Here is a 12896-nt window from a genome sequence, read left to right as displayed (position 1 = left end):
CTAGGATGAAGGACCTGGTGGTCTACTTCTGAAAAGAATTAAGCAGTGAAAACCTTATGAATAGCAGTGGAACACTGTATGATATAGTGCCAGAAGAGGAGCCCTTCAGGTTGGAAGGCACTCAAAAGACAACTGAGGAAGAGCTGCTTCCTCAAGGTAAAGGTGACCTTAACGACGTGGATGAAATCAAGTTTTCAAGACCTTCATTTGCTGATGTAGCATGACTCAAAATGACAAAAACAGCTGCAAACATCCATTAATAATCAGAACATGGAATGTACGAAGTATGAATCTAGGAAAATTAGAAATCGTCAAACATGAAATGGAATGCATAAACATTGATATCCTAGGCATTGGGGGCTGAAATGGACTGGTACTGGCCATTATGAATTGGAACATCATACGGTCTACTATGCTGGAGATGACAACCTGAAGAGGAATGTGGTTGCATTCATCATCAAAAAGAACATTTCAAGATCTACCCTGAAGTACAATGCTGTTAGTGATAGGATAATATCCACACACCTACAAGGAATATCAGTTAGTATGGCCATTACTCAAACTTACGCTCGAACCACTAAGGCCAAAGATGAAGAACGTGAAGATTTTTACCAACTTCTGCAGTCTGAAATCAATCAAACAGGCAATCAGGATGCATTGATAATTACTAGTGACTGAAACCCGCGAGTTGGAAGCAAAGAAGAAGAACTGACAGTTGGAAAATATGCACTTGGCAATAGAAACGATGCCAGTGATCACATGATAGAATTTTGCAAGACAGACGACTTCTTCATTGCAAGGTACCTTTTTCCCACAACGTATACAGTGACTATACACGTGGACGCTGGAGGAATACACGGAATCAAATCAATGACATCTGTAAAAAGAGACGATAGAAAAAGCTCAATATCACTAGTCAGAACAAGGCCAGGAGCCAACTGTGGAACAGACCATCAATTGCTCATATGCATATTCCAGCTGAAATTGAAGAAAATTAGAACAAGTGCATGAGAGCCAAAGTACGATCTTGAACACATCCCACCTGAATTTAGAGAACATCTCAAGAAGAGATTTGACATGATGAACACTAATGACCAAAGACCAGAAGAGTTGTGGAGTAACATCAAGGATATCATACATGAAGAGAGCAAGAAAGAGGTCATTAAAAAGACAGGTAAGAAAGTAAAGGCCAAAATGGATGTCAGAAGAGACTCTGAAACTTGCTCTGGAACATGAAGTAGCTAAACCAATTGGAATAAATGACGAAGTAAAAGAGCTGAACAGAAGATTTCAAAGGGTGGCTAGAGAAGACAAAGCAAAGTATTACAATGACATGTGCAAAGACCTGGAGTTACAAAACCAAAAGGGAAGACCACATTTGGCATTTCTCAAGGTGAAATAACTGGGAAAAAAAAAAATCAAGCCTCGAGTTGCAATATTGAAGGATTCTACCAGGAAAATATTAAACAACACAGGATGCATCAAAAGGAGATGGAAGGAATACACAGAAGCACTATACCGAAAACAATTGGTTGACATGCAACCATTTCAGGAGGTAGCATATGACCAGGAACTGATGGGAATGAAGGAAGAGCTTCAAGCTGCACTGAAGGCAGTGACAAAAAACAAGGGTCCGGGAACTGAAGGAATACCAATTCAGATGTCTCAAAAAATGGACGTAGCATTGGAAGTGCTCACTCGTCTATGCCAAGAAATATGGAAGACAGCTACCTGGCCAACTGACTGGAAGAGATTCATATTTATGCCTATTCCAATGAAAGGTGATTCAAACAAATGTGGAAATTATTGAACAATATCATTAATATCACACACAAAATTTTGCTGAAGATCATTCAAAAACAGCTGCAGCAGCAGTACATCAACAGGGAACTGCCAGAACTTTAGCTGGATTCCGAAGAAGACATGGAACCAGGGATATCATTGCTGAAAGCAGAGAATACCAGAAAGATGTTTACCTGTGTTTTATTGACTATGCAAAGACTCTGGACTGTGTGGATCATAACAAATTATGAATAACACCGCAAAGAATTGGAATTCTAGAACACTTAATTGCACTCATGAAGAACCTGTACATAGATCAAGAGGCAGTCACTGGAACAGAACAAGATACTCGTGGTTTAAAGTCAGGTAAGGTGTGCGTCAGGGCTGTATCCTTTCATCAAACTTACTCAATCTGTATGCTAAGCAAATAATCCGAGAAGCTGGAGTATATGAAGAAGACTGGGGCATCAGGATTGGAGGAAGACTCATTAACAACCTGTGTTATGCAGACGACATAACCTTGCTTGCTGAAAGTGAAGAGAACTTAAAGCATTTGCTGATGAAGATCAAAGACCACAGCCTTCAGTATGTATTACACCTCAACATAAAGAAAACAAAACTTCTCACAACTGGACCAATAAGCAACATTACAGTAAACGGAGAAAAGACTGCAGCTGTCAAGGATTTCATTTTACTTGAAACCACAATCAACACCCATGGAAGCAGCAGTCAACAAATCAAAAGATGTACTGCACTGGGAAAATCTACTGCAAAAGACCTCTTTAAAGTGTTAAAAAAGCAAAGACGTCACCTTGAAGACTAAGGTGCACCGTACCCATGCCACAGTGTTTCCAAACATCTCATATATATGTGAAAGCTGGACAATGAACAAGGAAGACCAAAGAAGAATTGACATCTTTGAATCATGGTGTTGGTGAAGAATACTGAATATACCATGGACTGCCAAAAGAACAAACAAATCTGTCTTGGAAAAAGTACAGCCAGATGCTCCTTACAAGCAAGGATGGCGAGACTACGCCTCACATACTTTGGACATGTTATCAGGAGGGACTAGTCCCTGAAGAACATGCTCGTAAAGCAGAGGGTCAGTGAAAAAGAGGAAGACCCTCAATGAGTTGGATTGACACAATAGCTACAGCAATGAACTCAGGCGTAACGGTTGTGAGGATGGCGCAGTGCCGGGCAGGGTTTCATTCTGTCGTACATAGGGTTGCTACGAGTCGGAACTGACTCAAGGGTTCCTAACAACAACATAGACACAAAACACTTCCCAATTTCAAAACTTACTAGAAAGCTACAATAATCAAAAGTGTGGTGCTGGCATAAGGACAGATACCTAGATCACTAGAATAGAATTAAGACTCCAGAAATAAAACTATATACCTATAATGAACTGATTTTCAAAAAGGGTGCCAACAGGAGATCAGTGGGATGCAGACCCCAAATGCTCACAAAAAGACCATACTTAATGGTCTGATTGAGACTAGAGGAATCCCGGCGGTCATGGTCCCCAAACCTTCTGTTGGCACAGGACAGGAACCATTCCCGAAGACAACTCATCAGACATGAAAGGGACTGGACAGTGGGTAGGAGAGAGATGCTGATGAAGAGTGAGCTAATAATATCAGGTGGACACTTGAGACTGTGTTGGCATCTCCTGTCTGGAGGGGGGATGGGAGGATAGAGAGAGTTGGAAGCTGGCAAAATTGTCACAAAAGGAGAGACTGGAAGGGCGGACTCATTAGGGGGAGAGCAAGAGGGAGTACGGAGTAAGGTGTATATAAACTTATATGTGACAGTCTGACTTGATTTGTAAACGTTCACTTGAAGCTCAATAAAAGTTAATTAAAAAAAAAGGGGGGGTGCCAGGACTACTAAATGAAGAAAGAATAGTCTTTTCAACAAATGGTGCTGGGGCAATTGGATATCCACATGCAAAATAATGACGCTGAACTGTTACCTCACACAATTCTCACAAAAATTAACTCAAAATAGATCAAAGGCTCAAATGTAAGAGCTAAAACTGTAGAACTCATCGAAGAAAACATAGGGGTACATTTGCATGACCGTATATCTGGCAATAGAACCTTAGATATGAAAATAAAAGCACAAGGAACAAATGAAAAAATAGATAAAGCAACAAAATGTAAAACGTTTGTCCATCCATGAAAGGACAACCCACAGCATGGGAGAAAATATTTGCAGATCATATATCTGATAAGAACCTAGTACTTAGAATACATAAAGAACTCTTACAACTCAACAATAAAAAGACAAATTCAATTAAAAAATGGGCAAAGAACCAGAATAGACATTTCTCCAAAGAAAATATATGAGTGTCCAATAAGAAAACAAAAAGAATGTTCAACCCTATTAGTCATTAAGGAAATGCAAATCAAAACCACAACAAGATACCATTTCACACCCACTAGAATGGTATAATCAACAAAAGAGAAAATAACTGTTGGCAAGAATGTTGAGAAATTGGAACTCTCATACACTGCTGGTGGGAATGTAAAATGATGCAGCCACTATGGAAAAGTTTGTTGATTCCTCGAAAAGTTAAACACAGAATTACCATATGACCCAGTAACTCTACGCCTAAGTATATACCCAAAAGAACTGAAAACATATGTCCATACAAAAACTTATACAAAAATGTTCATAGCGGCACTATTCACAATAACCAAAAGGTAGAATTAATCAAATTTCCATCAGTGACAGACTAAAAATGCAGTATATCCCACAATGAAGTTGTGTGGAGCCATAAGAAGGAATAAAGGAGTGATACATGCTACAACATGAACGAACCTTCACACATTATGCTAAATGCAGGAAGCCAGACACAAAAGGCTACATACATATTGTATGATTCCCTTTATATGCATATCCGGAACAGACAAATCCATAGAGAGAAAAAGCAGATTAGTGGTTGCCATGCACTAGGCCCTGGGGGAATGAGGAGTAACTGCTTAATGGGTACAAAGGTTTCTTTTGGGGCAATGAAAATGTTCTAGAACTAGACAGTGGCAATAGTTGCAAAACATTATGAACGTACTAAAAGCCACTGAATTGTACACTTTAAAATGGTTAAAATGGTGAATTTTATGTTACATAAATTTTACCTCAATAAAAAAGAAATTTTAATCGTAATGCACATAAAATAGTACCTTAAGACACATTTTTTTTTTTATTAACTTTTATTGAGCTTTAAGTGAACGTTTACAAATCAAGTCAGTCTGTCACATATAAGTTTATATACATCTTACTCCGTACTCCCACTTGCTCTCCCCCTAATGAGTCCGCCCTTCCAGTCTCTTTTGTGACAATTTTGCCAGCTTCCAACTCTCTCTATCCTCCCATTCCCCCTCCAGGCAGGAGATGCCAACACAGTCTCAAGTGTCCACCTGATATTATTAGCTCTCTCTTCATCAGCATCTCTCTCCTACCCTCTGTCCAGTCCCTTTCATGTCTGATGAGTTGTCTTTGGGGATGGTTCCTGTCCTGTGCCAACAGAAGGTTTGGGGACCATGACCGCCGGGATTCCTCTAGTCTCAGTCAGACCATTAAGTATGGTCTTTTTATGAGCATTTAGGGTCTGCATCCCACTGATCTCCTGCTCCCTCAGGGGTTCTCTGTTGTACTCCCTGTCAGGGCAGTCACCGATTGTGGCCGGGCACCAACTAGTTCTTCTGCTCTCAGGATGATGTAGGTTTCTGGTTCATGTGGCCCTTTCTGTTAAGACACATTTTTATGTCCTTGAGCTTTCTCTTAGGAGTGGGAACAGCAGTTACTAATGTTAGCTTTAGAGTTTACAAAACCCTTGCAATACACAATTTTATATAATCTTCACAACAACCCATGAGGTAGATATTATCACCCCATTTCAGAGGTAAGAAAAACTGAGGCTCAGAGAGGTGTAGTCACATAGCTAGGAGAGATGGATAATCAAGCCAGATTGGTCGACTCCACTACATAACAGTGCCTCCAAGGCAAAACAGCTCCAACTTCTGATAAGCTTGGGAAAGAATAAGAGGTGCCATTCCATACATGCCTCTTGGACAATTTTTCTTCTTCCAAAGTTAGTATTTTAATTAACAAAAAAACCCATGGCTGTAGAGTCAATTCCGACTCATAGTACCCCTAAAGGACAGAGTAGAACTGCCCCGTAAAGTTTCCAAGGAGCGCCTGGAGGATTCATACTGCCGACCTTTTGGTTAACAGCCGAACGCTTAACTACTATGCCGCCAGGGTTTCCATTTTAATTAAAGCAGTAAAAAAATTCACTGTACACAAGTTAACAAATGTTTTAACAAAACCAACATAGATCATTACTGCATAACAATAGCACAAAGCAGGACATTACAGATTTCCTTTTCCTATTTTCTAAAACTTTGGGTTTAAGCTTCTCAGAGCAAGACAAGCTATAATACTATAATACTACATTCTATAATAACTACTTTCACATGTCACCTCACCAGTGAAGTTCAGCATCATCTTTATAGGGTGTGGCTGTAAAGTAATAAGGTGACTGTGGATGTTCCTTGTACTACTGGCCTTATTAAATCACAGTCACATTTTCTATTAAGGATTAACTAGTTAATGACAAGTCAGTGGTTTTGTCTGTGTTCTGATGGGTCCTAGGGGCTCCAGAGAGGGAAAAGAGAGAGGACAGTGTTACCTAACCCTCATATCAACCACAGAAGCTTCTGAATTGTTTTCCATATTGGGTTTTTCCTTAAGATACTGTTTGAAGAAAGGATTTTACACCTTTAAAAAAAAAAAAGGTACTTACTACAAACCACTGCAGTATATAATATATGCATCCTCACTTTCTTTACATAGTTTTTGTATGTGTATGTTTTAGGTTCCCCACATGTCTGTCAGTTTGTCGTACTGTGGGGGCTTGTGTGTTATGGTGATGCTGGAAGCTATGCCACCAGTATTCAGATACCAGCAGGTCACCCATGGAGGACAGGTTTCAGCTGAGCGTCCAGACTAAGACAGACTAGGAAGAAGGACCCGGAAGTCTACTTCTGAAAAGCACTAGCCAGTGAAAACCTTATGAATAGCAGCGGAACACTGTCTGATATAGTGCTGGAAGATGAGCCTCCCAGGTTGGAAGGCACTCAAAAGATGCCTGGGGAAGAGCTGCCTCCTCAAAGTAGAGTTGACCTTAATGACGTGGATGGAGTAAAGCTTTCAGGACCTTCATTTGCTGATGTGGCATGACTCAAAATGAGAAGAAACAGCTGCAAACATCCATTAAAAATCAGAACCTGGAGTGTACAAAGTATGAATCTAGGAAAATTGGAAATCGTCAAAAATGAGATGGAATGCATAAACATCGATATTCCAGGCATTAGTGAGCTGAAATGGACTGGTACTGGCCATTTTGAATTGGACAATCATATAGTCTACTATGCTGGGAATGACAACTCGAAGAGGAATGGTGTTGCATTCATCATCAAAAAGAATGTTTCAAGATCTATCCTGAAGTACAACGCTGTCAGTGATAGCATATACGCCTTCAAGGAAGACCAGTTAATACAACTATTATTCAAATTTACACACCAACCACTAGGGCCAAAGATGAAGAAATAGAAGATTTTTATCAGCTGCTGCAGTCTGAAATTGATCGAACATGCAATCAAGATGCATTGGTAATTACTGGTGATTGGAATGCTAAAGTTGGAAACGAAGAAGGATCAGTAGTTGGAAAATATGGCCTTGGTGACAGAAACAATGGCGGAAATCGAATGATAGAATTTTGCAAGACCAACAACCTCTTCATCGCAAATACCTTCTTTCACCAACATAAACGGCGACTATACACATGGACCTCGCCAGATGGAACACACAAAATCAAATTGACTATGTCTGTGGAAAGAGATGGTGGAAAAGCTCAATATCTCAGTCCGAACAAGGCCAGGGGCCGACTGTGGAACAGACCATCAACTGCACATATGTAAGTTCAAGCTGAAACTGAAGAAAATCTGAGCAAGTCCACAAGAGCCAAAATATGACCTTGAGTGTATCCCACCTGAATTTTGGGACCATCTCTAGAATAGATTTGATGCATTGAACACTAGTGACCGAAGACCAGATGAGTTGTGGAATGACATCAAGGACATCATCCATGAAGAAAGCAAGAGGCCACTGAAAAGACAGGAAAGAAAGAAAAGACCAAGATGGATGTCAGAGAAGACTCTGAAACTTGCTCTTGAGCGTCAAGCAGCTAAAGCAAAAGGAAGAATTGATGAAGTAACAGAACTGAACAGAAGATTTCAAAGGGCCTCTCAAGAAGACAAAGTATTATAATGACACGTGCAAAAAGCTGGAGATGGAAAACCAAAAGGGAAGAACACGCTCGGTGTTTCTCAAGCTGAAAGAACTGAAGAAAAGATTCAAGCCTCGAGTTGCAATAGTGAAGGATTCCATGGGGAAAATATTACATGACGCAGGAAGCATCAAAAGAAGATGGAAGGAATACACAGAGTCATTATACCAAAAAGAATTAGTTGATATTCAACCATTTCAAGAGGTGGCATATGATCAGGAACCAATGGTACTGAAAGAAGAAGTCCAAGCTGCTCTGAAGGCATTGGCGAAAAACAAGGCTCCAGGAACTGATAGAATATCAATTGAGATGTTTCAACAAACAGATGCAACGGTGGAGGTGCTCATTCGTCTATGCCAGGAAATATGGAAGACAGCTTCCTGGCCAACTGACTGGAAGAGATCCATATTTATGCCTATTCCCAAGAAAGGTGATCCAACCAAATGTGGAAATTACAGAACAATATCATTAATGTCACACACAAGCAAAATTTTGCTGAAGATCATTCAAAAACGGCTGCAGCAGTATATCAACAAGGAACAGCCAGAAATTCAGGCCGGTTTCAGAAGAGGACATGGAACCAGGGATATCATTGCTGATGTCAGATGGATCCTGGCTGAAAGCAGAGAATACCACAAGGATGTTTACCTGTGTTTTATTGACTATGCAAAGGCATTCAACTGTGTGGATCATAACAAAGTATGGATAACACTGTGAAGAATGGGAATTCCAGAACACTTAATTGTGCCCATGAGGAACCTTTACATAGATCAAGAGGCAGTTGGTTTGGACAGAACAAGGGGATACTGATTGGTATAAAGTCAGGAAAGGTGTGCATCAGGGTTGCATCAGGGTTATATTCTTTCACCATACCTATTTAATCTGTATGCTGAACAAATAATACAAGAAGCTGGACTATATGAAGAAGAACGGGGCATCAGGATTGGAGGAAGACTCATTAACAGCGTGCATTTTGCAGATGACACAACCTTGCTTGCTGAAAGTGAAGAGGACTTGAAGCACTTACTAATGAAGACCAAAGACCACAATCTTCAGTACAGATTACACTTCAGCATAAAGAAAACAAAAAATCCTCGCAACTGGACCAGTGAGCAACATCATGATAAATGGAGAAAGGATTGCAGTTGTCAAGGATTTCATTTTACTTGGATCCACAATCAACAGCCACGGAAGCAGCAGTCAAGAAATCAAAAGACGCATTGCATTGGGCAAATCTGCTGCAAAGGACCTCTTCAAAGTGTTGAAGAGCAAAGATGTCACCCTGAAGACTAAGATGGGCCTGACCCAAGCCATGGTATTTTCAATCACATCATATGCATGTGAAAGCTGGACAGTGAATAAGGAAGACCGAAGAAGAACTGATGCTTTTGAATTGTGACATTGGCGAAGAATAGTGAATATACCATGGACTGCCAAAAGAATGAACAAATCTGTCTTGGAAGAAGTGCGGCCAGAATGCTCCTTAGAGGCAAGGATGGCGAAACTGCATCTTATATACTTTGCACATGTTGTCAGGAGGGATGAGTCCCTGGAGAAGGACATCATGCTTGGCAGAGTACAGGGTCAGCGGAAAAGAAGAAGACCCTCAACGAGCTGGGTTGACACAGCGGCTGCAACAATGAGCTCAAGCATAACAACGATTGTAAGGATGGCTCAGGACCGGGCAGTGTTTCGTTCTGCTGTGTACAGGGTCGCTATGAGTCAGAACTGACTCGACAGCACCTAACAACAACATGTTTTAGGTGAAAGTTTACAGAGCAAACTAGTTTCTCATTCATAAATTTATAAGCAAATTGTTTCAAGACACTGGTTACAATTCCCACAATGTGTCAGACTCTCCCCCCTTCCACTCTGGTTCCACATTTCCATTCATCCAGTTTTTCTGTCCCATCCTACCTTCTCATCTTTGCTTTTGGACAAGAGTTGCCCATTTGTCCCGTGTACTTGATTGATCTAAGAAGGAAGTTCCTCTTGTGTGTCACTGTTTGTTTTATAGACCCGTCAAATCTTTGGCTGAAACGTGAACTTCAGGAGGGGCTTCAGTTCTGAGTTAGAAGGGTGTCCGGGGGCCATAGTCTCAGGGGTTCCTCCAGTCTCTGTGAGAACAGTAAGTCTGGTCTTTTTTGTCTTCAGGTAGGTTTCTAAAAAAACCCTTTGCAGATTACCCGTTGCCGTCCAATAGATTCTGACTCATAGTGACCCTATAGGACAGAGTAGAACTGCCCCACAGAGTTTCCAAGGAGCGCCTGGTAGAATGCTCATCTTTTGGTTAGCAGCTGTAGCTCTTAACCACTACGCCACCAGCGTTTCCCTTTGCAGATTAGTCAACATTATATAATTTAAGATTTCTAAATACAAGCACAGAAATGCCAAGGGGCTCTGGCTCTACACTTGGTTTCTGAGTTTTCTTACTTTTCCAGGCTCCATTAACCCATCTTGGTCATCCCCATTTGCAGAGTAGGCACTATAACCACCTGAGAAACAAGTGACTTGTCTCAGAGGACAGGGCACAGTCTGAGCAGGATCCAGATACGGAGTCACACCCCATGTGACTTAGCCTGCTGAATGGTCCCTAAATCAGAAAGTCTTAGTTCCATGTGGGCATTCCACATACCATGACCTGAAGGTACAACTGTCCCTACTTGTAGTATTTGCCAGCTGGCTATAGGTCAGTGTTGTTTGGAACTGTGCCCAGCTCAAGAGCAAACATTAGCCTCCCTTACTCCTATGCTGCAGATTATACCTTATTTCCCATGAGAGAAAACCCTTTCCAGAGGTAATACATGGTACAGTAGAAAATATGAAACAGAAGACTTGAGTTCAAATCCTGACTCCACTTATTATTAACCCTTTGATGCCTCAACTCTCCAGGCCTCAGTTTCTTCATTTAACATCCTACTTACCTCATGGGATGTTGGGAGGACTAAACGAGATAATGCAGTATTTCCCATCCTGAGAGCTACGGATCCCTAGGCACCTTTGCCTATATTACAAAAGGTCTAAAAAAGCATATACTAGATGAGTCAAGAATGACTCCATGGCACCCAAGAACAACAACAGACAAATAGGATCATTTAGGGATTAAGACTGAAAAACCTGGAGCAAAATCATCTGAGGTCAGATACTAGTTTTATCACTTGAGCAAGTTACTTTGCCTTTTTATGCCTTTCTTCATCTGTAACTAGCGAAAACAGTAGCTACTTTATTGGGTTATGGTGAGGATTAATTAAATTATACATGTAAAGTGATTAGAACAATGCCTAGCACATAGTAAACACTCAATAAATATTAGCTATTATTATGTTTCTGTAGTCTTTCAAAGAGTAACTATTACCATGTGGGTATCTGTCAAGTTTTTCATGTTAAAAAGTTATGTTAAAAGCTTCTAAGATAACAGTCGCAAAAGAATCTAGTATACTGCTTGCCATGTCCTTAACAAGATTAGCTGAATCTAAATTCCATCTGTAAGATGCACTGGAGGCTTGGTCTTCCCAGTCAAGTGACCGCTCTCCCTCTATCTGAATACCTGTTGCCGTAAGAGTCGATTCTGACTCATGGTGACCCTCTAGGATAGAACACAACTGCCCCAAAGGATTTCCAAGGCTGTAAAGCTTTACAGAACCAGAATGCCACATCCTTCTCCCATGGAGCAGCTGGTGAGTTTGAACCACTAATCTTTTGGTTGGCAGCGAAGCACTTAATCACTGTGCCACGAGGGTTCCTTCCATCTAAGTAACAAAAAAAAAACCCAAAACCCATTGCTGTCAAGTCAATTCCGACTCATAGCAACCCTATAGGACAGAGCAGAGCTGCATCATAGGTTGCAGCTTGGGGAGAGGCTGCTTGATTCGAACTGTCAATCTTTTGGTTAGCAGCCAAATGCTTAACCACTGAGCCACCTGGGCTCACGGTTCCTGATAAATACCTCCTTCATCAATCTGTCCTACAATGTTTAAAAGGAGAACCTACCTTTTCTGGCCATAAAAGTAGTCACATGTTCCATTCCTGTTTCACCCTCTGAACCACTTGTACACTAAACACTCAGACCATACACTATTATACACCATTCACATGCACAAAGTTCACTGTTATTGTCTCTTCTCTGCCTGCAAGTACTCTAGCTTAGGCTGGGCCCTAGAATGCTTAGGAAGGATCTCTTGATGGCTAACTGACAAAGAAGTGAGAAGCAAAGCGGCTTACGTTGTAGGAACGTGGGTGCCTCTGCTTCCACTGCACCAGGAGCAGCTGGGCCACCACCAAGGTAGCGATGAGGATGAGGACCATCTCAGCGTGCATGGCTTCGTGACCACGGTGCTTGGCATGCATGCGTGCGTGCTCAACCCTGAAAGCCAAACAGATGGGGTGAGGCAGGTCAGAGATGATGTGGTAGTAAAGGGACAGTGCTTTCCAGGGATTTCCCACCAATCCGGAGTTTAGAATACATTGCTGTGTTTGGCAGCTGCAGGGTACCGTGCAAATTCGGGACTAGACAGACACACACCCTAGAGGACAGGCATTTTGGGACAGAACAGGACTCTAGGAGGCCCAGGAACCAAGTTCGGCTATTCGGATTAGCTACTCTGTGGGTGGGTAGTCTGCCGCTTCCCCCCTACCCCCATGGCAGAAACAGCTGACATCTTTCCTGTGGCAGGAAGGAGGTCCCAGAAGATGGCAGTGTTGCTGCCTATTTCAGGCCTGTTTCAACCTGTCACTGGAAGGAGAAAGTAATTCA

The 12896-nt window shown here is 41.4% G+C and overlaps 1 protein-coding gene across 1 annotated transcript in view; it reads right to left on the bottom strand.

The window, feature by feature from the left end:
* Window positions 1-12896, bottom strand: part of RNF121 (ring finger protein 121) — a 74857-nt gene that overhangs the window by 31351 nt on the left and 30610 nt on the right. Inside the window, exon 3 of the mRNA XM_003420106.4 lies at window positions 12365-12506. Coding sequence (XP_003420154.4) covers window positions 12365-12506 — 142 coding nt within the window. The remainder of the gene's footprint in view (window positions 1-12364; window positions 12507-12896) is intronic.

This window comes from Loxodonta africana, chromosome 7 (assembly GCF_030014295.1).
Source record: "Loxodonta africana isolate mLoxAfr1 chromosome 7, mLoxAfr1.hap2, whole genome shotgun sequence".
NCBI classification, from domain to species: Eukaryota; Metazoa; Chordata; class Mammalia; order Proboscidea; family Elephantidae; genus Loxodonta; species Loxodonta africana.
The sequence above is the reverse complement of the archived record's forward strand: the minus strand, read 5'-3'. Positions and strand labels throughout refer to the sequence as shown.